The sequence below is a fragment of the Delphinus delphis genome, chromosome 11, assembly GCF_949987515.2.
Source record: "Delphinus delphis chromosome 11, mDelDel1.2, whole genome shotgun sequence".
In the NCBI taxonomy this organism is placed as follows: domain Eukaryota; kingdom Metazoa; phylum Chordata; class Mammalia; order Artiodactyla; family Delphinidae; genus Delphinus; species Delphinus delphis.
The window spans coordinates 81949517-81976760 of NC_082693.1; the positions used below are offsets into that span (position 1 = coordinate 81949517).

At 37.8% G+C, this 27244-nt stretch overlaps 1 protein-coding gene across 1 annotated transcript in view; it reads left to right on the plus strand.

The window, feature by feature from the left end:
- The window catches only part of ANO4 (anoctamin 4), a 215727-nt gene that overhangs the window by 160137 nt on the left and 28346 nt on the right, over positions 1-27244 (plus strand). The window contains exons 21-22 of the mRNA XM_069541243.1: positions 23237-23389; positions 24396-24543. Of these exons, the coding sequence (XP_069397344.1) occupies positions 23237-23389; positions 24396-24543 (301 nt within the window). The remainder of the gene's footprint in view (positions 1-23236; positions 23390-24395; positions 24544-27244) is intronic.

The window sequence follows — 27244 nt, forward strand, 5'->3', positions numbered from 1 at the left end:
TTGATTCTTCCAGTCCAAGAACATGGTATATCATTTTTCCATCTGTTTGTGTCATCTTCATTTTCTTTCATCAGCATCCTATAGTTTTCAGAGTACAGGTCTTTTGCCTCCTTAGGTAGGTTTATTCCTAGGTATTTTATTCTTTTTGATGTGATGATAAATGGGATTGTTTTCTTAATTTCTCTTTCTGATCTTTCACTGTTAGTGTATAGAAATGCAACAGATTTCTGTGTATTAACTTTGTATCCTGCAACCTTACCAAATTCATTGATGAGGTCTAGTACTATTCTGGAAGCATCTTTAGGATTAGTATCATGTCATCTGCAAACAGTGATAGTTTTACTTCTTCTTTTCCCATTTGGATTCCTTTTATTTCTTTTTCTTCTCTGATTGCCATTGTCTAGGACTTCCAAAACTATGTTGAATAAAAGTAGCGAGAGTGGACATCCTTGTCTTGTTCCTGATCTTAGAGGAAATGCTTTCAGCTCTTCACTGTTGAGTATGATGTTAGCTGTGGGTTTGTCATATATGGCCTTTATAATATTGAGGTACGTTCCCTCTATGCCCACTTTTTGGAGAGTTTTTATCATAAATGGGTGTTGAATTTTGTCCAAAGCTTTTTCTGCATCTACTGAGATGATCATATGGTTTTTATTCTTCAGTTTGTCAATGTGGTGTATCACACTGACCGATTTGCTCAGGATGACTTTAGGCAGCCTGTCTGCTGATGGGTGGGGCTGTGTGTGTTCCCACCCTGCTGGTTGGTTGTTTGGCCTGAGGCATCCCAGCACTGGAGCCTGCAGGCTGCTGGGTGGGGCCAGGTCTCAGGTGCCAAAAAGCATCTGCCACCAGTGTCCTTGCCCCCAAAGTGAGCCACAGCTGACCCCCGCTTCCCCAGGAGAACCTCCAAGACCCGCAGGTAGGTCTGGCCCAGGCTCGTATGGAGTCACTGCATTGCCCTGGGTCTTAGTGCACGTGAAACATTGTGTGCACCCTCCAAGAGTGGAGTCCCTGTTTCCCCCACTCCTGTGGAGCTCCTTCACTCAAGCCCTGCTGGCTTTCAAAGTCAAATGCTCTCGGGCTCCTCCTTCTGATGCCAGACCCCTAGGCTGCAGAGCTTGACATAGGGCTCACTCCTATGGAAGAACCCCTGCGATATAATTATTTTCCAGTTTGTGGGTCGCCCACCCAGCAGGTATGGGATTTGATTATATCATGAAAGTGCCCCTCCTACAGTCTGGTTGTGGCTTCTTTATCTTTGGGTGTAGAATACCTTTTTTGGTGGTACTGTGTCTTTTTTGTTGATGGTTGTTCAGCAGTTAGCTGTGATTTTGGTGTCTTCATGAGAGGAGGTAAGCTCAAGTCCTTCTACTCTGCCATCTCGTCTCCAGGCCTCTACATATTATCTGTAGTTACTTTTGCACTATAGCAGCAGAGCTGATTAGTTGTGACAGAGACTTTATGGCCCACAAAGCCTGGAATATTTACTATCTGGCTCTTTACAGAAAATGTTTGTCATCCTGTGAGCTACATCAAGAAATAGGATATTATCAGTATCAAAGAAGGCTCCCTTGTTTCCTCTCCCAGTTATAACACCCTCCCCAACCACTTTCCTGACTTCTAATTTTGCCTTTTTTTTAAAATCTCTATAGAAATGGAATTATACATTTTCTTTTGTAAATGGCTTATTCCATTCAATAACATATTTATAAGATACTTCCATTTTGCTACAGGTAAAATTTCATTTTCATTTTTGTATAGTATTCGTAGAATGTGTACCTGAAGCAAAATTATGAAACAAGTGAGTTTGTCTTTGATACCCACCTCCACCTTTCCTTAGTCACATGTAGTTTTTTTTTCATTTCCAATCCCAGATACTTTCCATTCCATCTTTCTCCCCTTCCCCCACCAATCCCTCAGTCCTTTCCCATATCACGAAATGGACTTCTGAGCACTGCTAAAATGAGCTAGATAGTTGCATTTTAGTAAGAATCAAAGCCTCTGTCAAACTTGAGTCAAAAAAAAAAAAAAAGAGGCAAACTTACTTGTGGATGTGCAGGCATCAGTGTGCCAGTGGATGAACTAGTTTGTGAGTCTGCAGATCTTCTAGACCCCTGAAAACTGGAATTCACCACTATTTACCCATCCATTCTACTGGTGATGGATTTGTGAGTTGTTTCTAGGTTTGGGTTCTTACAAACGATATTGCTATGAACATTTTGGTACATGGGTTTTGGTTAACATTTGTATGTATTTCTGTTGGGAATTTATGCAAGAGTGGGGTTACCAGTGGAGTGGCCATGATAATGTACGCGTTTGTGGCTCTTCAGTAGACACCTGCAAACAGTTTTCAAAACTCCAACTAGCCATATAAGAGCTTCGGTTATTCCACATACTCACTAAAACTTGTTAGTGTCCGTCTTTTTAAATTTTGGGCATTCTGGTTCGTATGCAGTAGTACCTCATCATTGTTTTAATTTGAAATTTCATGGCAACTTAAAATGCTGAATACCTTTTCATATGCTTCTTTCTGGTCATTTGGGTATCCTCTTTCGTGAATTCCCATTCAGGCCCATGATTCTGTTCTGTTTCTCTTTCTTAGTGATTTTAGAAGTTATTTATATATTCTGGATATGAATCTTTTGTTAGCTGGACCTGGAATATCTTTTGTAGGAAAGTTTCTAATTATAGATTTAATTTCGTTAATAGATATATGACTATTCAGATTTTCTATTTCTTCAAGTAACCATTTCAGTAGTCTGTGGTTTAGTTGTGTTTTTCAAGAAACTCATCTGTTTCATCTGAATTTTCACATTTAGTGGAATGAAGTTGTTTATAATACTCTTACGAACTTTTAATGTACATAAGGTCTGTAGTGATGTTCTCGTTTTCATTTATACTTTCATAGTTTGTGCTTTTTGCTTTTTTCCTTTAACAATCTGGCTAGAGGTTTATTAATTTTTTCATTTATTTCTGCTCTTATTTCCTGCCTATTCTTTCTTTAGGCCTAATTTTCTCTTTTCCAAACATCTTCAGATGGAAGCTTAAATAACTAATTTTCTACTTTTCTTCTTTTTCTAATCTAGGCATTTAGAATTATGATTTTCTCTATGAATACTGCTTCATAGCTGTAGCCTATAAGTTTTGAGATGCTATATTTTCATCATCAAGGCATTTGCTAATTGCCATTGTAGTTTTTTTTAACCTATGGGGTTTTTTTTTTAGAAATGTGTTGCTTAATATCAAAATATTTGAGGAATTTCTAGCTATCCCTCTGTCATTGGCTTCTTACAGTTTTTTTTTTTTTCCTTGTAGTTGATTTCTAATCTCATAGTGTTGTGGTCAGAAAAGATGCTTGATATGATTTCAGTTTTCTTTAATTTACCAAGGCTTGCTTTATGGCCCAGCATGTGATCTATCCTGGAGAGTGTTCCATGTACACTTAAAAATGTGTATTCTGCTGCTTTCGGATAAAATGCTCTATAAATATCAATTAAGTCCATCTGGTCTAATATGTCATTTAAGGCCTGTGTTTCCTTATTCAGTTTCTGTCTGGATGATCTGTCCATTGATGTAAGTGGGGTGTTAAAGTCCCCCACTGTTACGGTGTTACTGTCCATTTCTCCTTTTAGGGCTATTGGCATTTGCCTTATGCTTCTCTGTTGAGCACATGTATACAATTGTTATATCTTCTTCTTGGATTGATCCCTTGATCATTATGTAGTGTCCTTCTTTGTCTCTTATAGCAGTCTTTATTTTAAAGTCTAATTTGTCTGGTATGAGTATTGCTACTCCAGCTTTCTTTTGATTAACATTTGCATGGAATACCTTTTTCCATCCTCTTAGTTTCAGTCTATATGTGTCCATAGATCTGAATTGGGTCTCTTGTAGACAGCATATATACAGGTCTTGGTTTTGAATCCAGCCAGCCAGTCTATGTCTTTTGTTTGGTGCATTTAATCCATTTGCATTTAAGGTAGCTACCAATATGTATGTTCTTACTGCCATTTTGTTAATTGTTTTGGATTTGTTTTTGTAGGTCTTTTCTCGTCCCTTCCTCTTTTTGTTTTCTTCTCTTGTGGTTTGATGACTATCTTTAGTGTTGTGTTTGGAATGCTTTTTCTTTTGTGTGTGTGTATCTATTGAAGATTTTCAGTTTGCGGTTCCCATGAGGTTTTGATATAGCAGTCTATATATATGTATATATAGAAGATTGTTTTAAGTTTCTGGTCTGTACATTTCAAATGCATTTCCAATATCCTGCATCTGTACACTCCTCTTCTCACAGCTGCTGGGGTTTTTTTGTTTTTTTTTTTTTTTGCGGTACACGGGGCTGTCACTGTTGTGGCCTCTCCCATTGCAGAGCACAGGCTCTGGAAGCGCAGGCTCAGCAGCCATGGCTCAGGGGCCCAGCTGCTCCGCGGCATGTGGGATCTTCCCAGATCAGGGCACGAACCCGTGTCCCCTGCATTGGCAGGCGGACTCTCAACCACTGTGCCACCAGGGAAGCCCCACAGTTGCTGGTTTTGATATCTTATTTGTGTTTAGATGGTTTCCTACCTTTACTGTATGTTTGCCTTTACTGGTGAGCTTTCCCATTTGTAATTTTCTTGTTTCTAGTTGCGGCCTTTTCTCTCCACCTAGAGAAATTCCTTTATCATTTGTTGTAAAGCTGGGTTGGTGGTGCTGAATTCTCTTGGCTTTTGCTTGCCTGTAAAGCTTTTGATTTCTCTGTCAAATCTGAACGAGAGCCTTGCTGGGTAGAGTACTCTTGGTTGTAGGTTCTTCCCTTTCATCACTTGAAATATATCATGCCACTCCCTTCTGGCCTGCACAGTTTTTGCTGCGAAATCAGCTGATAACCTTATGGGGATTCCCTTGTTGCCTTTAATATTTTCTCTTTGTCTTTAATTTTTGTCAGTTTGATTACTGTGTGCATGTTCCCCCTTGGTTTTATCCTGTATGGGCCTCTCTGCACTTCCTGGACTTGCGTGACTGTTTCCTTTCCCCTGTTAGGACGTTTTCAGCTATTATCTCTTCAAACATTTTCTCAGGCCCTTTCTCTCTCTTCTCCTTCTGGGACCCCTATTATGTGAATGTTGGTGCATTCAATGTTGTCCCAGAGGTCTCTTAGACTGTCTTCATTTCTTTTCACTCATTTTTCTTTATTCTGCTCCATGGCAGTGATTTCCACCATTCTGTCTTCCAGCTCACTTATCTGTTCTTTTGCCGTACTTATTTCTGCTGTTGATTCCTTCTAGTGTATTTTTCATTTCAGTTATTGTATTGTTCAACTCTGTTTGCTCTTTATAGCCTCTAGCTCTTTGTTAAATTTCTTGTATCTTCTTGGTCTATGCCTCCATTCTTTTTCTGAGATCTTGGATCACCTTTACTATCATTACTCTGAATTCTTTTTTGGGTACATTGCCTATATCTCCACTTCACTTAGTTGTTCTTCTGGGGTTTTATCTTTCTTTTTCCTTCATCTGAAACATATTTCTTTGCTATCTCATTTTGTCTGACTTTGTGTTTGTGGTCTCCATTCTGCAGGCTGCAGGATCGTAGTTCCTTTTTTCTGGCATCTGTCTCCTGGTGGGTGAGACTGGTCTAAAAGGCTTATGCAGACTTCCTGGTGGGAGGAACTGGTCCCTGCCTACTAGTGGGTGTAGCTGGGTCTTGTCCCTCTGTTGGGCAGGGCCATGTCTAGGGGTGTGTTTAGAGGTGGCTGTGTGCTCAGGAAGACTTTAAGCAACCTGTCTGCTGATAGGGGGGGTGCTATGTTTCTGCCCTGTTGTTTGTTTAGCCTGAGGCATCTCAGCACTGGAGCCTACTGGCTGTTGGGTGGTCACCAGGTCTTGATGACAAAATGGCAGCCTCCAGCAGAGCTCACATCAATGAATACTCCTTGTTACCTCCACCACCAGTGTCCTTGTGGCTACAGTGAGCCACAGCCACCCCCACCACCCCAGGAGACCCTCCAAGACCAGCAGGTAGATCTGACCCAGGCGCCTATGAAGTCACTGCTTTTTTTTCTGGGTCCCAGTGCACACAAGACCTTCTGTGCACCCTCCAAGAGTGGAGTTCCTATTTCCCCTGAGGAGTTCCTGCAATCTAGCCCCACTGGCCTTCAAAGCCAAATGCTCTGGGGGCTCCTCCTCCTGATGCCAGACTCCCCGACTGGGGAGCCTGACTCGGGGCTTATAACTCTTACTCCTGTGGGAGAACCTCTGTGGTATAATTATTTTCCAGTTTGTGGGTCACTCACCTGGAGAGTATGGAATTTGATTGTATCATGAATGCACCCCTCCTACCTTCTTGTTGTGGCTTCTTTGTCTTCAGATGTAGAATATCTTTTTTCATAGGTTCCAGTCTTTTTTGTCGATGGTTGCTCAGCAGTTAGTTGTGATTTTGGTGGTTTCATGATAGGAGGCAAGCTCAAGTTCTTCTACTCCACCATCTTGTCTCCAACGAGCATCAAACTTTTTTCTTCTAATTCTACTGTGGTCAAAGGATACTCTGTGTTATTTTAGGCTATTAATATATGTTGAGATTTGCTTTATGCCCTGCATATTTACTATTTAGATAAGTGCTTCAAGTGTGTTCTGCAGTTGTTGAGTATAATGTTGTCTATCAATTGGCAAGGTTGTTTAATTGTGTTGTTCAAATCTTACATGTCCTATTAAACTTTGTCTATTTTATCTATTAGTTACTAAGAAAAGGGTGTTAAGTGCACAGTCAAACTGGGAATTTTATGCTCCTTCTAGTTCTGTCAACTTTTACTTTATATATTTTGAAACTGTGTTGTTATGTGCAAACAATTTAGGATTATTCTAGCTTGCTTACTGTTGAGTTGAAATTCTGTCTTATTTAAAGCCATTCTTCATCTCTAATAATGTAATATTTTGAAGATGTGATGGGCAAGAGGCTAAGGAACTAACTGTAAAACCTCCCCAAGGACAGAACTGAGCCTCTTGTGGTCTTTCAGCGCCAAGATAAAGGCCCACCACGTTCTCAGTCACAGCCAGAGAGGTGGACTGAGCTTTACAAATTTACTGTACCCCATTACCAGCCTGGCTTAACTCGTGACCACATTGAAGTGATCCTCTCTTTCTTTAGCTGCCTAAGCGCAACATGAGGAACCTTTTCTGCTGGAAAAGAACACTGAGAGCAGAGATTAATAACTTGTTCTTAAAGGGCTAGTAGTAAATACTTTAGGCTTTGGGGGGGCCAAGAGGCAAGATTGAGGCTATTATATTTTAAATGGTTGTATAAGTATTTATATAACTACTTAAAATGTAAAAACCATTCTTAGCTCACAGGTGGGTTTAAAAAAAGAACAGAAACAAAGCAGAGAGCTATTCAGATTTGGCCTTCAGGCTGTAGTTTGCTGACCCTTGATCTAGAGCTTCTATATGTCTGGCATACGATAAAAGTTACTAGGCTTATAACCTATTGAAAGAAGCAAAGTAAGTACAAATTCTTAACTGGGGAAGGTGTCTGTTACTTCAAATGTGAAAGCAGAAGTGCATATGGTCAAACACTGAAAAATCAAGGAAATACAGTGTTTCGTAAAGAAAATAATGTTGCACTCAAAGTGATAAAGAATTCAAAATAGATGTCATGAAGAAATTCATTGAGCTACAAGAAAACACAGGAAGGGAATTCAGTGAACTCAAGAATTCAGTGAACTCAGGAATAAAATTAATGAACAGAAGGAGTTCTTTACCAAAGAGATTGAAATTGTAAAAGAGACCAAACAAATTCTGGAGCTGAAGAATTCAATGAATGAGATGAAGAATGCAACAGAGATCACAGGTAATAAGACAGACCAGATGGAAGAAAGAATAAGTGACTTGGAGTATAGGAATATAGAAATTATTCAGTCAGAAGAAGACAGAGAAATTAGATTTTTTTAAAAATGAAGAAACCCTATGAGAACTATTAGATTCGATCAGAGAGACAAACCTAAGAATAATTGGTGTGCCAGAAGAAAAAGAGAGAGAAGAGGCAGAGAGTTCATTTAAAAAACATTAACTGGGAACTTCCCAAACCTGGAGAAGAAATGGGACATACAAGCCCACAAAGCTACCAGGACACCCTATTACCTCAATGCAAAAAGACCTTCTCCAAGCACATTAGTGAAACCGTCACACATTATAATGAATATTAAAGGCAGTTAGGGGAAAAAAAACTAACATTAGTCTGTCAGTGAAATTCTCAGCAGAAATTCTACAGCCCAGGAGAGAGTAGAATGACATATTCAAAGTGCTGAAAGATAAAAATTGACAGCCAAGAATACTTTATCCAGCAAAGTTATCCTTCAGCTATGAAGGAGAAATAAAGGCTTTCCCAAACAAAAGCTAAGGGAATTCACCACCATTAGACTTGCCTTGCAAGAAATGTTGAAAGAAGTCCTTCAACCTGAGATGAAAAGACACTAATCAGTGACATAAAAGCATATGAAAATATACAACAATGAAAAAGGTGAAAAATAAACAATCACAAAATGGTAACTCTGTATTAGAATGGTATATTAACTACTTAACTATACTATAAAGGTTAAAGGAAAAGATCATTAAAAATAACTATAGCTACTATAATCTGTTAACAAATGCACAGCATAGAAAGAGGTAAATTGTGACATCAAAAATGTAAAAGGGTGGAGCCCTTGTAGGCAAATGAAGATAAGTTGCTATCAGCATAAAATGAACTATTTTACCTATGAGATCTATGTAAGCTTATTAGTAACCTCAAAGCAAAAGTCTAGAGTTGATTCAACAAACGTACAAAAGGGATAGACTGAGTGTATCACCATGGAAAACCACCAACTTCCAGAGGTAGGCAGAAACACAGGGGGAAAAGGAACAATAAAGATATAAAACAACCAGAAGGCAAAAGATAAGACGGCAGTAGTAAGTCATTACATATCAATAATCACTCTAAATGTAAATGTAAATGGATTGAACTCACCAATACAAAGGCACAGAATGGCTGGATGAATTAAAAAAACAAGACCCAACTCAGTCTCCCAAGGCAATAGAAATAGCAAAAATACACAAATGGGACCTATTCAAACTTATAAGCTTTTGCACAGCAAAGGAAACCATAAACAAAACAAAAAGACAACCTACGGGCTGGGAGAAAATATTTGCAAATGATGTGACCGACAGGGGCTTAATTTCCAAAATATACAAACAGCTTGTACAACTCAATAACAAAGAAACAATAACCCAATCGAAAAATGGGCAGAAGACCTAAATAGACATTTCTCCAAAAAGGACATACAGATGGCCAAGAGGCACATGAAAAGATGCTCAAGGTCGCTAATTATTAGAGAATGCAAATCAAAACTACTATGAGGTACCACCTCACACTGGTCAGAATGGCCATCATCAAAAAGTCTACAAATAATAAATGTTGGAGAGGGTGTGGAGAAAAAGGAACCCTCCTTCTGTTGGTGGGAATGTAAATTGGTGCAGCCACTATGGAAGACAATATGGAAGTTCCTCAAAAAACTAGAGTTGCCATATGATCCAGCAATCCCACTCCTGGGCATATAATGGGACAAAATTGTAATTCAAAAAGATTCATGCACCCCTATGTTCATAGCAGCACTATCCATAATATCCAAGACATGGAAACAACCTAAATGTCCACTGACAGATGCCTGGATAAAGAAGATGTGGTACATACACACAATGAAATACTACTCAGCCATAAAAAAAGAATGAAATAATACCATTTTCAGCAACACGGATGGACCTAGAGATTATCATAATAACTGAAGTAAGACAGAAAGAGAAAGACAAATACCATATGATATCATTTATATGTGGAATCCAAAATATGACACAAATGAACTTATCTACGAAACAGAAACAGACTTGTGGTTGCCAAGGGGTATGGGGTTGGGGGAGGGATGGATTGGGAGTTCGGGATTAGCAGATGCAAACTATTATATATAGAATGGATAAACAACAAGGTCCTACTGTATAGCACAGGGAACTATATTCAATATCCTGAGATAAACCATAATGGAAAAGAATATGAAAAAGAATGTATATATATATGTATAACTGAATCACTTTGCTGTACACAGAAATTAACACAAACTGTAGACCAGTTATACTTCAATAAAATAAAATTTTGAAAAAAGACCCAACTATATGCTGCCTTTCGGAGACACATTTCAGATCTAAAGACAAACATAATCTCAAAGTCAAGGAATGGAAAAAGATATTTCAGGTAAGTGGAAACCAAAAGAAAGGGGAGGTACCCATACTTATATCAGACAAAAAAGGCTTCAAGCCAAAAACAGTAAGAAAGAAGAGACAAATAAGTTCATTATATAATAATAAATGAGGTCAATACACCAAGATATAACAATCATAAATATATTTGCCCCCAATATCGGAGCACTTAAATATATTAAGCAAATACAGTTGACTCTTAAATATATTAGGCAAAAACAGTTGACCCTTGAACAACAGGTTCAAAGTGCACAAATTCACTTATATGTGGATTTTTTTCAATAAATACATACTGCAGTACAACATAATCTGTGGTTGACTGAATCCATGGATGTGTAGCCATGTAAATAAAGGGCCAACTGTAAAGTTATATGTGGATACTGTGCAGATGGTTGGGGCCCTAACCTCCATGTTGTTCAAAGGTCAACTATATTAACAGATCTCAAGGAGAAACAGACAACAATACAAAAATAGTAGGGGACTTCAGTGTCCTACTGTGAGTGACAAATAATCCACACAGAAAATTAACAAGCAAACATTGGAATTGAGGCATACTTTAAACCAAATGGACTAAACAGACATATAGAGAACATTCCATCCAATAGCAACAGAATACACATTCTTCTCAAATGCACATAGAACATTCTCTAGGATACATCATATGATAGGATACAAAATAACTCTTAGCAAATATAAGACGATTGAAATCATACTATCTTTTCTGACCACAGTGGTATGAAACTAGAAATCTACCACAAGAAGAAAGCTGTAAAACATAAAAACACGTGGAAACTAAACACATTTCTGAACAACCGACAGATCAAAGAAGAAATCAAAAGGGAAATTAAAAATTATCTCAAAACAAATGAAAACGGAAACACAACATATCAAAACTTATGGAATGCAGCAGAAACAGTTCTGAGAGGAAAGTTTATATGAATTAACGCATATATTAAGAAATTAGATCGCAAACACTCTAACTTTACACCTCAAGGAACTAGAAAAAGAAGAACAATTTAAGCCCAAAGTTAGCAGAAGGAAGGAAATAATAAAGATCAGAGTGGAAATAAATGAAATAGAGACCAGAAAAACAATAGAGAAGATCAATGAAACCAAGAGCTGGGTTTTTTGAAAAGATAAACATAATTGACAAAACTTTAACTACACTAAGAAAGAAGAGAGAACTCAAAATTAGAAATGAAAGAGGAGACATTACAACTGATACTACAGAAAAAAATAGGATAAGAAGCTATGAACAATTATATGCCAACAAATTAGATAACCTAGAAATGGATAAATTTCTAGAAACACACAACCTACCAAGACTGAATCAGCAAGAAATAGAAAATCTGAAAAGACCAATAATGAGGAAAGAGGTTGAATCAGTAATCAAAGGCCTCCCAACACAGAAAACCCTAGAACCAGACAGCTTCACTGGTGAATTTTCTAACAATTAAAGAAGAATTAATACCAATCCTTCTCAAATGCTTAAAAAAATTGAAGAGGAGGGAACACTTCCAAACTCATTCTGCAAAGCCAACATTACCCTAGTACCAAAACCAGATAAGGATACTATAAGAAAAGATAACTTTGGACCAATATCCCTGATTAATATAGATGCAAAAATTCTAAAAATATTAGCAAACTAAATTCAAGAACACATTAAAACAACTGTACACTACAACCAAATGGGATTTATCCCTGGAATGCAACATACACAAATTTTTAAGTGTAATATATCACATTAATAGAATAAAATATAGAAGGAACCAAGATGGCAGACTAGAAGGATGTGCTCTCACTCCCTCTTGTGAGAACAACAGAATCACAACTAGCTGCTGGACAGTCATCAACAGGAAGACACTGGAACTCACCAAAAAAGATACCCCACATCCAAAGACAAAGGAGAAGCCACAATGAGACAGTAGAAGGGGTGCAATCACAGTAAAATCAAATCCCATAACTGGTGGGTGGGTGACTCACAGACTGGAGAACACCTGAAGTCCACCCACTGGAGTGAAGGTTCTGAGGCCCCACGTCAGGCTTCCCAACCTGGGCTTCCAGCAACAGGAGGAGGAATTCCTAGAGAATCAGACTTTGAAGCCTAGTAGGAATTGATTGCAGGACTTTGACAGGACTGGGAGAAACAGAGAATCCACCCTTGGAGGGCATACACAAAGTACTGTGTACATCGGGACCCAGGGGAAGGAGCAGTGACCCCAGGGGAGACTGAACCAGACCTACCTGCTAGTGTTGGAGGGTCTCCTGCAGAGGCAGGGGGGAGGGGGCTGTGGCTCACCGTGGGGACAAGGACACTGGCAGCAAAAGTTCTGGGAAGTACTCCTTGGCGTGAGCTCTCCCAGAGTCTGTCATTAGCCCCACCAAAGAGCCCAAGTAGGCTCCAGTGTTGGGTTGCCTCAGGCCAAACAACCAACAGGGAGGGAACCCCACCCCACCCATCAACAGTCAAGTGGATTAAAGTTTTACTGAGCACTGCCCACCAGAGCAGCAGTCAGCTCTACCCACCACCAGTCCCTTCCATCAAGCCTCTTAGATAGCCTCATCCACCAGAGGGAAGACAGCAGAAGCAAGAAGAACTACAGTCCTGCAGCCTGTGGAACAAAACCCACATTCACAGAAAGACAAAGATGAAAAGGCAGAGGGCTACGTACCAGATGAAGGAACAAGATAAAACCCCAGAAAAACAACTAAATGAAGTGGAGATAGGCAACCTTCCAGAAAAAGAATTCAGAATAATGATAGAGAAGATGATCCAGGACCTCGAAAAAGAATGGAGGCAAAGACCGAGAAGATGCAAGAAATGTTTAACAAAGACCTAGAAGAATTAAAGAACAAACAAACAGAGATGAACAATACAATAATTGAAATGAAAACTACACTACAAGGAATCAATAGCAGAATAACTGAGGCAGAAGAACGGATAAGTGACCTGGAAGACAGAATGGTGGAATTCACTGCTGCGGAACAGAATAAAGAAAAAAGAATGAAAAGAAATGAAGACAGCCTAAGAGACCTCTGGGACAACATTAAACGCAACAACATTCACATTATAGGGGTCTCAGAAGGAGAAGAGAGAGAGAAAGGACCAGAGAAAATATTTGAAGACATTATAGTTGAAACTTCCCTAACATGAAAAAGGAAATAGCCACCCAAGTCCAGGAAGCACAGCGAATCCCATACAGGATAAACCGCCAAGACACATAGTAATCAAATTGGCAAAAATTAAAGAAAAAGAAAAATTATTGAAAGCAGCAAGGTAAGAAAAGCAAATAACATACAAGGGAACTCCCATAAGGTTAACAGCTGATTTCTCAGCAGAAACTCTACAAGCCAGAAGGGACTGGCATGATATACTTAAAGTGATGAAAGGGAGTACCCTACAACCAAGATTACTCTACCCGGCAAGGATCTCATTCAGATTTGATGGAGAAATCAAAAGCTTTACAGACAAGCAAAAGCTAAGAGAATTCAGCACCATCAAACCAGCTCTACAACAAATGCTAAAGGAACTTCTCTAAGTGGGAAACACAAGAGAAGAAAAGGACCTACACAAACAAACCCATAACAATTAAGAAAATGGTAATAGGAACATACATATAGATAATTACCTTAAACGTGAATGGATTAAATGCTCCAACCAAAAGACACAGACTGGCTGAATGGATACAAAAACAAGACCCATATATATGCTGTCTACAAGAGACCTACTTCAGACCTAGGGACATATCCAGTCTGAAAGTGAGGGGATGGAAAAAGATATTCCATGCAAATGGAAATCAAAAGAAAGCTGGAGTAGCAATACTCATAGATAAAATAGACTTTAAAACAAAGAATGTTATAAAAGACAAGGAAGGACACTACATAATGATCAAGGGATCAATCCAAGAAGAAGATATAACAATTATATATGCACCCAACATAGGAGAGCACCTCAATACATAAGGCAACTGCTAACAGCTATGAAAGAGGAAATCAACAGTAACACAATAATAGTGGGGGATTTTAACACCTCACTTACACCAATGGACAGAGCATCCAAAATGAAAATAAATAAGGAAACAGAAGCTTTCAATGACACAACAGACCAGATAGATTTAATTGATATTTATAGGAAATTCCATCCAAAAACAGAAGATTACACTTTCTTCTCAATTGCGCATGGAACATCCTCCAGGATAGACCACATCTTGTGTCACACATCAAGCCTCAGTAAACTTAAGAAAACTGAAATCATATCAAGTATCTTTTCTGACCACAATGCTATGATATTAGAAATGAATTACAGGGAAAAAAACGTAAAAAGCACAAAGACATGGAGGATAAACAATACATTACTAAATAACCAAGAGATCACTAAAGAAATCAAAGAGGAAATCAAAAAATACCTAGAGACAAATGACAATGAAAACACGATGATCCCAAACCTGTGGGATGCAGCAAACTCAGTTCTAAGAGGGAAGTTTATAGCTATAAAAGCCTACCTCAAGAAACAAGAAAAATCTCAAGTAAACAATCTAACCTTACACCTAAAGGAACTAGAGAAAGAAGAACAAACAAAACCCAAAGTTACCAGAAGGAAAGAAATCATAAAGATCAGAGCAGAAATAAATGAAATAGAAACAAAGAAAACAATAGCAAAGATCAATAAAACTACAAGCTGGTTCTTTGAGAAGATAAACAAAATTGATAAACCATTAGCCAGACTCATCAAGAAAAAGAAGGAGAGGACTCAAAAAATAAAATTAGAAATGAAAAAGGAGAACAACAGACACCACAGAAATACAAAGCATCCTAAGTGACTACTACAAGTAACTCTATGCTAATAAAATGGACAACCTGGAAGAAATGGACAAATTCTTAGAAAGGTATAACCTTCCAAGACTGAACCAGGAAGAAATAGAAAATATGAACAGACCCATCACAAGTAGAAATTTTTTTTTTTTTTTTTTTTTTTTGGCAATACATGGGCCTCTCACTGTTGTGGCCTCTCCCGTTGCAGAGCACAGGCTCCGGACGCGCAGGCTCAGTGGCCATGGCTCACGGGCCCAGCCGCTCCGTGGCATGTGGGATCTTCCCAGACCAGGGCATGAACACATGTTCCCTGCATCGGCAGGCGGACTCTCAACCACTGCGCCACCAGGGAAGCCCACAAGTAGAAACTGAAACTGATTAAAAATCTTCCAACAAACGAAAGTCCAGGACCAGATGGCTTCACAGCTGAATTCTATCAAACATTTAGAGAAGAGCTAACACACATCCTTCTCAAACTCTTCCAAAACATTGCAGAGGAAGGAACACTCCCAAACTCATTCTGAGGCCACCATCACCCTGATACCAAAACCAGACAAAAGTACTACAAAAAGAAGAAACTTACAGACCAATATCACTGATGAATATAGATGCAAAAATCCTCAACAAAATACTGGCAAACAGGATCCAACAACACATTAAAAGGATCATACACCATGATCAAGTGGGATTTATCCCAGGGATGCAAGGATTCTTCAATATACACAAATCAATCAATGGGATTCACCATATTAACGAATTGAAGAATAAAAACCATATGATCATCTCAATAGATGCAGAAAAAGCTTTTGACAAAATTCAACACCCATTTATGATAAAAACTACCCAGAAAGTAGGCACAGAGGGAACCTAACCTCAACATAATAAAGGCCATATACAACAAACCCACAGGAAACATCATTCTCAATGGTGAAAAACTGAAAGGTCAGGAACGAGACAAGGATGTCCACTCTCACCACTATTATTCAACATAGTTTTAGAAGTCCTAGCCATGGAAATCAGAGAGGAAAAAGAAATAAAAGGAATACAAATTAGAAAAGAAGAAATAACACTGTCACTGTTTGCAGATGACATGATACTATACATAGAGAATCCTAAAAATGCCACCAGAAAACTACTGGAGCTAATCAATGAATTTGGCAAAGTTATAGGATAGAAAATTAATGCACAGAAATCTCTTGCATTCCTATACACTAATGATGAAAAATCTGAAAGAGAAATTATAGAAATACTCCCATTTACCACTGCAACAAAAAGAATAAAATACCTTGGAATAAACCTACCGAGGGAGACAAAAGACCTGTATGCAGAAAACTATAAGACACTGATGAAAGAAATTAAAGATGATACAAACAGATGGAGAGATATACCATGTTGTTGAATTGGAAGAATCAGTATTGTGAAAATGACTCTACTACCCAAAGCAACCTACAGATTCAATGTAATCCCTGTCAAATTACCAATGGCATTTTTTACAGAACTAGAACTAATCATCTTAAAATTTGTATGGAGACACAAAAGACCCCGAATAGCCAAAGCAGTCTTGAGGGAAAAAAACAGAGCTGGAGGAATCAGACTCCCTGACTTCAGACTATACTACAAAGCTACAGTAATCAAAACAATATGGTACTGGCACAAAAACAGAAACATAGATCAATGGAACAAGTTAGAAATCCCAGAGATAAACCCACGCACCTATGGTCAACTAATCTATGACAAAGGAGGCAAAGATATACAATGGAGAAAAGACAGTCTCTTCAATAAGTGGTGCTGGGAAAACTGGACAGCTACATGTAAAAGAATGAAATTAGAACACTCCCTAACACCATACACAAAAAAAAAACGTCAAAATGGATTTGAGAACTAAATGTAAGACCGGACGCTATAAAACTGTTAGAGGAAAACATAGGAAAAACACTCTTTGACATAAATCACAGCAAGATCTTTTTTGATCCACCTCCTACAGTAATGGAAATAAAAACAAAAATAAACAAATGGGACCTAATGAAACTTAAAAGCTTTTGCACAGCAAGAGAAACCATAAACAAGACGAAAAGAAAACCCTCAGAATGGGAGAAAATATTTGCAAACGAATCAACAAAGGATTAATCTCCAAAATATATAAACAGATCATTCAGCTCAATATTAAAGAAACAAACAACCCAATCCAAAAATGGGCAGAAGACCTATATAGATATTTCTCCAGAGAAGACATACAGATGGCCAAGAAGCACATGAAAAGCTGCTCAACATCACTAATTATTAGAGAAATGCAAATCAAAACTACAATGAGATATCACCTCACACCAGTTAGAATGGGCATCATCAGAAAATCTACAAACAACAAATGCTGGAGAGGGTGTAGAGAAAAGGGATCCCTCTTGCACTGTTGGTGGGAATGTAAATTGATACAGCCACTATGGAGAACAGTATGGGGGTTCCTTAAAAAACTAAAAATAGAATTACCATATGATCCAGCAATCCCACTACTGGGCATATACCCAGAGAAAACCATAATTCAAAAAGACACATGCACCCCAATGTTCATTGCAGCACTATTTACAATAGCCACGTCATGGAAGCAACCTAATGACCATCGACAGATGAATAGATAAAGGTGATGTGGTACATATATACAATGGAATATTACTCAGCCATAAAAAGGAATGAAACTGAGTCATTTGTTGAGACATGTATGTATCTAGAGACTGTCATACAGAGTGAAGTAAGTCAGAAAGAGAAAAACAAATATCATATATTAACACATGTATGTGGAACCTAGAAAAATGGTACAGATAAACCTGTTTGCAAGGCAGAAGTTGAGACAGATGTAGAGAACAAACGTATGGACACCAAGGGGGGAAAACCACAGTGGGGTGGGGATGGTGGTGTGCTGAATTGGGCGATTGGGATTGACATGTATACACTGATGTGTATAAAACTGATGACTAATAAGAACCTGCAGTATTAAAAAATAAACAAACAAAAAAAACAACTAATACTAAACTTTCTTTGGGTTATTTGTATGGAAATATATTAATATAAATGTTTCAGACATTACATGAAATTTCTAAAAATCTTATATGTTCTGGTATAATGTTATAAGTCATAAGTCTAGTTATTACTTTAAAATGTATATCTCAGAAATAACTAAAATTTCCTTGTCAATTGCATTATTATGAACTTTCATCAAATTTTTAACCGTGGTCATTTTTAAGTCTTTTGTCATTTACAGACAGTTCTGAGTGTACTCTGATGCTTTCACAAAAATATTCCTGTAAAAGGGTTTCATCTTCAAGGAATTCATGGAAAAGACTGACAAGTACAGGTTTCTGGTAACTGACTACACTGCTGAACTGAATGAATAAGCATTTTCAGAACTCTAATGGAAAACTGATGAATTCATAAAAGTGCTAACAAAAGTTTAAAATGAAAAAAATTAATTGCTCGGGACTGAGTGAACTGATGAGGATGATTATAATTTTTGTGACTTTCTGTTTGGATAAAAAAAAAAATCCCACAAGGACTCAGAGGCAAAAAATATACAAATCAATTTTCACTGCAAAGTAAAGGAGCTGCTACAGTGGAGGATTACTGGACTGAATGTCAATATTATGATATAGTATGAGTGTGTTTCGTGTTTGGTAATTGCAATCACTGTTGCTTTTGTTGTGGTTATCCACTTACAGTGCTTGGTGTCGGTTGACTTATCTCTTGTAAAATAAAATACCGTGTGTGTGTGTGAAAAAAAAAAGAAAGAAAAATGAGAGACAAATTAATCCCATCAAAATGGCAAAGATTCTTAAAAAGTCGTAAGATGAAGTTTTGCGAAGAATGAAGGGAAATGAACTTCTCATAATTGCTTTTGGGTTTTACAATTGGTACAGCGGCCACAAGGGCAATTTGGCATATTTATAAAAAATCCTAGATGTATGCATTATCATATATCTGTCTTCCTGTGCTAGGTATTATGCTAGGTACTAGGAGAGTGATGGATGGTAAGCGAGATATTATTTCTGCCTTCCTGGCAGGAGAGACAACTAAATAAGCAATCACAATAATGTGATCATTTGATGAAGACTATAAAATAGATTTTCCTATTTTTGCAATAATGATATCTCTGTATGTGTGCATGTAGAATATTAAATACACTAAAAGAATATATACCAGAAAAAAAAATCCTCTAATGCTAAAAGAAGATAACTGACAACTCCACTTCAGACTCTTCTAGGAAATGACACATTTTGTCTTATTTTTTTTTTCCCCAAAACTATGGTTTGGAGTTGAAGCCCTGAGTAGGTCCAAAGCTGTTTTGATAAACACCATCTTATTCTTGCTTGGGGACATCTTGTCCCTCCCCCCATTAAAATTTTAAGTGGTTTTGGAATTAAGTGGACTTGAGTTCCAGAACAGGCTTTGATGCTAATTATTAAAAGAACTTGTACTACCAAAAGAAAAAATAGAATATAAAAATCATGATTATCTCAATAAATGCAGGAAAAGCATTTGCAAAATTCAACATCCTTTCACGATAAAAAACCTTGACAGGTTGGGCATAGAACAAACATACTTTAACATAGTAAAGGCCACGCACAACTAACTCACAGTTAACATTATACTCAATGGAGAAAATTGAAAAAATTTCCTCTAACATCAGGAAGAAGACAAGAATGCCCACTCCCACCACTCTTATTCAATATAATACTGGAAGTCCTAGCTAGAGTAATTAAGTAAGACAAAGAAATAAAAGTCATCCAAATCAGAAAGGAAGAAATAAAATTATCACTATTTGCAGATGATATGATTTTACATACAAAAATCCCAAAGACTCAAAGAACTGTTGGAAGTAATCAACAAATTTCATAAAATTGCAGGACATAAAATCAACATACAGAAATCAGCTGCATTTCTGTATACCAACAATGAAGTATCTGACAAAGAAATTACCCCATAAGCAATAGCATCAAAAACAATAAAATACCTAGGAATAAATTTAAACAAGGAAGTGAAAGATCTGTACAACAAAAACTACAAGACTTTGCTGAAAGAAACTGAAGAAGACACAAACAAATGGAAAAACATCTCATATTCATGGATTGGAAGAATATTGTAAAATGTCCATATTACCCAAACTGATCTATAGATTCAATACAATCTCTATCAAAATATCAAGGGCATTCACCATAGAAATAGAAGAAACAATCCTAAAATTTGTATGGAACCACAAAAGACTCCAAATCCATGGAAATCCTAAGAAGAAAAAACAAATCCAAAAAGTATCACGCTTACTGACTTCAAACTATACTACAAAGCTAGAGTAATAATAAAAACAGTACAGTACTGGCATAAAATTAGACATATAGACCATCAGAACAGAATACAGAGCCCAGAATTAAACCCTCCACATATGTGGTCAACTACTTGTTGACAAGAGAGCCAAGAATACCCAATGAGGAAAGGATAGTCTCTTCAACAAATAGTGTTAAAAAAACTTGATAAACACATGCAGAGCAATGAAATTGAACCCCTATCTTACACCACTCACAAAAAGAACCCTAAGTGGATCAAAGACTTAAACATAAGACCTGATACTATACAGGTAAAGAGCCATAAAATTAAGAGAAAATAAGCTCTATGATGATAAGCAGAGTTGTGGGAGCTACAGAGGAAGCAGTAGTTAATTAAATGTGCCCAGAGGAGGGCACATTTGAGCTCACACTTGGAGAAAGAATAGAATTTCACCAGAGTATGAACAGAAACACTAAGTACATGACATGACCCCATAAAAATAGAAGTGTAGTGTGGATGGGTAGAGGACTGTTTGGGACACCTGTCTGGGTCATGGGGCATGTTTGGACATGAGGCTTGGAAGACCCTTGAATGGCATGGAAAAAGTTTGGGATTTAGTCTACAGGCAACAAGAACCGACTGAAACATTTTGAGTAGGAAGGTGATGAGTGATGGGCTTTAACCAACATTAATAGTAGGGCAATGGGGGAAGGAGGAGAAAGCCTGAGGCAGAGAAGCCAGTTAGAAAATCAGAGTCTGATCTGGGGACAGTAGAGAGGAGGGACAGATGAGAGACATTTTTGAAAGGTAATTAATTTTGGGACTTGGAGGCTTTTAGTTCTCAAGGCTGAGCTAGCTAAAAGCTGGTTTTTATGTAAGACAGCTCCGAGGGGAGGTGAGGACGAGGGACATGAATGGCGGAGCAGGTTTAAGGATGAGATTGAGAGATTGGTTTGGAAAGTGCTGCTTCTGTAGCATAGCAGCAGGCAACGGGTCGGGGTTAGAGAGAGAGGGAATTGGGAAACCTCATCAGACAGATATTAAAGTCATGAGAGCGGATGGACTCACCCAAGGAAAGAGGGAAGTCAGGAGAAAAGTAGAACCAAGGGAAAAGCTGAAGGGAATGCCTGTGTCTATTGGTGGGTGAAGTGCCAACCAGCATAGTCACTGAGTATGAATGTAACCAAAGACGGGGGATACCTTGGAGGTGGCAGTACCACAGAGATGAGGTAAATGGACTCTTCAGGACTCTGGGACCATATCACCCATGTTAGAATTGCTTCTTAGTGATGTGTCTTGGGCAAATTACTTGACTTCTTTGTGCCTCAGTTTCCTCAGCTGTAAAATAAGCATAATAATAGTATCCACATAAGAGAGTGGTTGTGAAAATTGAGTTAAAATTGGTGAAGTAATTAGAACAGTGCCTGTTACATAGAAAATGGTGTATGTGTTAGTCATTGTTTTGTTGTTACTTTCTAAAATAAGGTTTTAAAAGTAAAAACAGTAGAAAATATGCAGTCATTCATTCAGCCATGTGCTTTTAAAATTTTTTTCAATTACGCCATCTGGTTGTTTTGCGTCAGGCACTGCCTTTTTTAAAACTTTTTAATTTGCAAAGTTGCAAACATCGTACAGAGTTCCTAAATACTCTTCACCTTGTTTCTCATAAGGTTAACATCTTACATATATATTGAAGCCAGAAAAGTAGCATTAATACAGGACTGTTAACTAATTACCTTATTTGAATATTGCCTGTTTTCCACTGTTTTTCTTGTCCATGACCCATTCCAGCACCCAACATTGCATTTAGTTGCATCTCCTTGTTCCCTCCATTCTATGACAGTTCTTTTTCACGAACTTAACATATTTTAAGACTACTAGTTTTGTAGAATGTCCATTTGGGTTTATCTAATGGTTTCTCATGGTTAGGTTGAGGTTATGCATTTTTGGCAAAAATTCCACAGAAAGGATATTGTAGCCTCCTCAGTACACCGTCTTGGGGGTATGATGTCAATATGTCTTATTACTGGTGATATTAACTTGGATCACTCAGTTAAGGTGATGTCTATCAGGTTTCTCCATAGTAAAGATATTTTTTCCTTTGTAATTACTAACGTGTAGGGAGATACTTTGAGAATATAAAAATCATTTTTTAATATAATTTCCCCTACTAATTTTAGCTACTAATTTTAGCATTCTTTGATGGCTCTTGCCTGCAACAATTACTACTGTGGTGTCTGACTACTGGTGATTTTCTATTTTTAGTCATTCCTTCTACATTTATTAATTAGAATTCTGTTATAAGAAAGAGCTGTCCCTTTCCCCCCATTTATTTATTTCAGTATATATTTATACTTGTATTTATTTCATTATGGACTTGGATACTTAGTCTTTGGGTTGTAATCCAATACTATCCTTATTTATTTTGTTGTACAAATTTTTCCAGCTTTGGCCATTGGGACCTCCTTCAAGTTTGTCCTGTGTCCTTTTGATGTGTCCCCATCATTTCTCAAGCACTTCCTAACTTTCTGGCATCACAAGATATTCCAGACTAATCTTGTCTTTTCCCTGCCATAGCTCTGGAATCAAACATTTCTCTAAGGAGCCCTGGTTCCTTTTATTAGAGAATGGTATTTAGAAAACAAGCTCTGGACTCTAGGTATGATCATTGCTCCTAGGATACCACTGCTTCCAGGCTCAGGGAGTACCTCTTTTTCAAGTGTCCTGGCCATCTTTCTAGAAGAGATGTTCCCTGTGCTTTGGGGAAAAATATGGGTTAAAACAATGACACATTCAGATTATTATCCTTTTGAACATAGTACTGGAAAACCAATACTCTTTGTTCTTTTTCCTTTTTCCTTCCCTAGTTCTCCAGTTTGGATTTACAACTATCTTTGTGGCAGCTTTTCCCCTAGCACCACTTCTGGCCTTACTGAATAATATAATTGAAATTCGACTTGACGCTTATAAATTTGTCACACAGTGGAGGCGACCTTTAGCTTCAAGGGCCAAAGACATAGGTAAGTTGGATTTGGGGTGTTTTTAAAAGATATTAACCACATGGTAGATAAAATAAAACAGCTACCAGCTTTAGATTTTTACATATGGTTTCCATGTAAGATGATTCAACTAACTCTTACAAAAGAATAATTGTTAGCTTTAAATAATATTAGATAACAAGTACAGCTACCTATTTGGAAATTTATAATTTCCAGTGCTAGAGAATTTGTGCTTAAATAGATTCTCAATTTGGTTGTTTCTATCCTAAGACTCTGGAATCTAAAAATTTGATTTATTACCACCTTTTTCCTTTTTAAAGTAGATCTCCCATTTGCTTAACTTTGTTTTGCTCTTTCCTAAATATTTGCCCGAGTCATAGGAAGTATGATCCAGTTTTTCTATAGGCAGAGATGGCCTTTGGTTTTTGACTAGAGATGCTGAGTTGAATCAGGTGCAGCCTCTCAAAAGCTGGCAGAGATCAGAGACTGTGTTTTATTCATTTCTGCATCCAGTGCTTAGACTAGAGCAGGCAGGTGCTCAGCCAGTGTGTGTAGAAGAGAATTCGGTGTGCATATGCTTAACTCAGTGGTTTTTGAACGTCCCAATGAAACAAACACACTCAGTGAGCACCTACTCTGGGTCAGTGCATCAGGAACTTGGTCCATAAAGATGAACTGGAGAGACGCTATAGGTACCCGCAAGGAGCTCCCAGTCTGGTGGCATCTTGACATTGCATGTGCCAGTCTTATCAGATAGTGTTTTGTGCCTTATCATTGACCAGAATTCTCTACTTATATCTGAACCCGATTGATTTTTAAGTCATGAGCATGGGCACTTCCATGCAAACTCCTTCAATGCCAAGGTTTTTGAAGGTACGAATTCTTCCTCCTGGTTGCAAGAATCAGTATTTGGGATGGTGGAAGGACCTGTGCAAAGGACTACTGAAAATGAATTACCCCAGTTGTTTTTGTAGTTATCACCTCTGCTGTTGTGTCTGGAATTAATTCAACACTTCTCTTTGAATAGGAATTTGGTATGGAATTCTTGAAGGCATTGGAATTCTCTCTGTTATTACAAACGCATTTGTCATAGCGATCACGTCTGACTTTATCCCTCGCTTGGTGTACGCTTATAAGTATGGACCTTGTGCAGGCCAAGGGGAAGCTGGGCAAAAGTAAGTGCGCCATAAAGCCATCATGAAATCCCCATTTCCTAGCCATCGTGTGCTGTTGGACACTCAGACAGAAGCCTCTGCATTGGAGCACATGGGACACAAGCCCAGGACAGAAGGCCTGTAGTGGGGAGGTGGAAATATGATACAATAACACTTTTGGCCAAAGAAAACACATTCTGATCTATTGAAGTGTTGGAAGTCATACAAGTCATACAAGTTTTAGGTGGAATCCAATGTAAGAAAAGCAAAAAATCATTTTCCCCCCTCCTGCCCACCATGAATTCAGAAGTGTGTGGTATGCTAATGTGTGTAGCAAAAAAAGTGTTCCATGATATATAGTTATGCCATTTTTATGAGTTTATAAAAGTATAGTTATAATTTGATTCCTCTTGTGTCATGTGAAGACTCTGAAAATTTTACATGGGAAATGTGCAGTCATGTGCCAAGTACTCACAAGGTATTCCATAAATATTTGTGGAATAAGTAACTGAATTATTCTTTCCTGGCTGTGGACTTGACCAGTGTCTATATTACCACAGGCAAATTGGGTGAACTTAACTCGCTGAGAGATCAATACTATGGCATCACCTCAATGGTTCCCAAAGCCAGAGCTCTGTATTTCTGGTCAGCTAAAGTCTTGGCAAAATTATAACATGTCCCCTAGCTTTCATTTCTACACCCTTGGGAAAAAAGTTTAAAAGTCCCAACATACTTTAATGGGAAAAAATAAAACAACCCTGTTTGGCTAATGTCAAAATAATATAATTAATTGTGGGATTTAAATGTCTGTAGGTTAGAGTGGAATGTGTGTTGGGATCATAGGGTCCTTTTGGTTCCCCAGAAGTCATCTCACTTAGGCTCCTGCCTATTCCTACAAGCAGCCCTGCCTCTTAGTTTACTGGTCTGAACCAAACTAATTCATCCTCTCTAGCCAGGGTAGTTCCATCAGCCCCCAAGGAGTACAGTGCCACCAAATCAAGTCAGCTGAATTTATACCCACCTGACCCAGGTCCAATTTCATTATTCATCCTACATAAATGCTCTAAGGCATAGATAAATCCAGCTATTTGAGGAAGCTTCTATAAAGTTCTTCACTCACCACGTGGCCATTAAATGTGAATTATCTAGCCACTGTAAGTGAGCATAGCATCCCATTTCAAGAGAGATTTAAAGACTTACATGGTACTATGCATGCATTTCTTTCTACCTGTAACTGTTGTGAACATTCTCTGCTTGACTCAGCCTAGAAAAGCTTATCTTTGTTCAAACCACTTGCATGTATGTTTTGCGTTTGATTCTCAAAACAACGCGGGTAGCGGGATATACATCATTAGCCTCGCTTTGAAGGGCAGAAAGAGATTGAGAGAGGTTAAATCCATAATCACAAGGCAGAGTAACTGATGGAGCCCACACGAAGGTAAAGCCTAGACTCAGACAGTGCCCTTCATCCTGAACCTCACAGCCCTCGGGGCCCTTGCCAATAAGTGCTTATCCAACTCATCTAAGAGTCAACTCCCTGGGGTTTAAATCTTAATGGTTATTTCCATTCTTCCGCTACTTCAAATATGGTAATACCTTGTTCTGGAGGAAACCAAAAAATAAAGTGGGAACATTTATGTGCAGTTGATAATTAATCAAAGCTTTAGAATTTTGACAGCCTATTAGATTTAAGACAATGTTCATGGTGATTAGAATTTCTCTAAATAGCCTCCTTAATTCAGTTTTACTGAGCTCTTTGGGCCTTTTTTTTTTTTAAACAATGTTTCTCTTAAGATCCTGTTGCTACCTTCAATATTTGTAGATCTACTTTTTATCTGCTAATCCATTAGTCTTATTTTTTCTTATTTTTATATTTTTCTTATTTTTTATATTTTTTACTTTATATTTTTATATAAAGTATTATAAAAGTATTATATTTTTATAAAAGTATTATATATTTATATATATAAAAGTATTATAAAAGTATTATATATTTATATATATAAAGTATTATAAAAGTATTATATATTTATATATATAAAAGTATTATTTATATAAAGTATATAAAGTATTATATATTTTTATATAAAGTATTATAAAATACTTTATATTTTTCTTATTATTTCTTATTTTTCTTATTTTCAAATAGTTACATTTGTGTACGTTTCTTCATGAATCTTATTTTCTTCCCCACCAGCTACTCTATTATCCTTTTTAGGTTTTTTTCTTTTTCCAGTTTAAAAATGCTTCAGAGATGACTGAACTCGTAGAGGAGCAGCATTGTCAAATTTTAGACGTCATAGGCTTTTAAGGTAGCATGTGCAGTCAGAGTGAGATCCCACTGAGATTAAATCCAGCTGTGGAAACGCCATATTTCAATTTAAATTGACCCTAAATCAACAGTATTCCAACCAAACCAATCACCTTTCTCCAAAACTCCAGGCTTCCCTCACCTTACACGTTTCCCTGGCTCCTCCACGGATGAGAATTTCACTCCTGTGTCCAGGGTCATTCAGTTCACAGGCCCCTCGTCCCTATGACAGCGTGCTTCAGTTATTCCTGGCTGCGCATTCCCCCCCCGGCCCCAACACTCGTCTGCTCAGCAGATCAGTCTTCAGCAGCACAGTGGGGAAGACATTCTCATTTTTCAGCCAGATCTGTACGTGAAAGGAATACTGTGGTTTGAGGCAGTGGTCTCCACACAGCAGGTACACAAGAATTT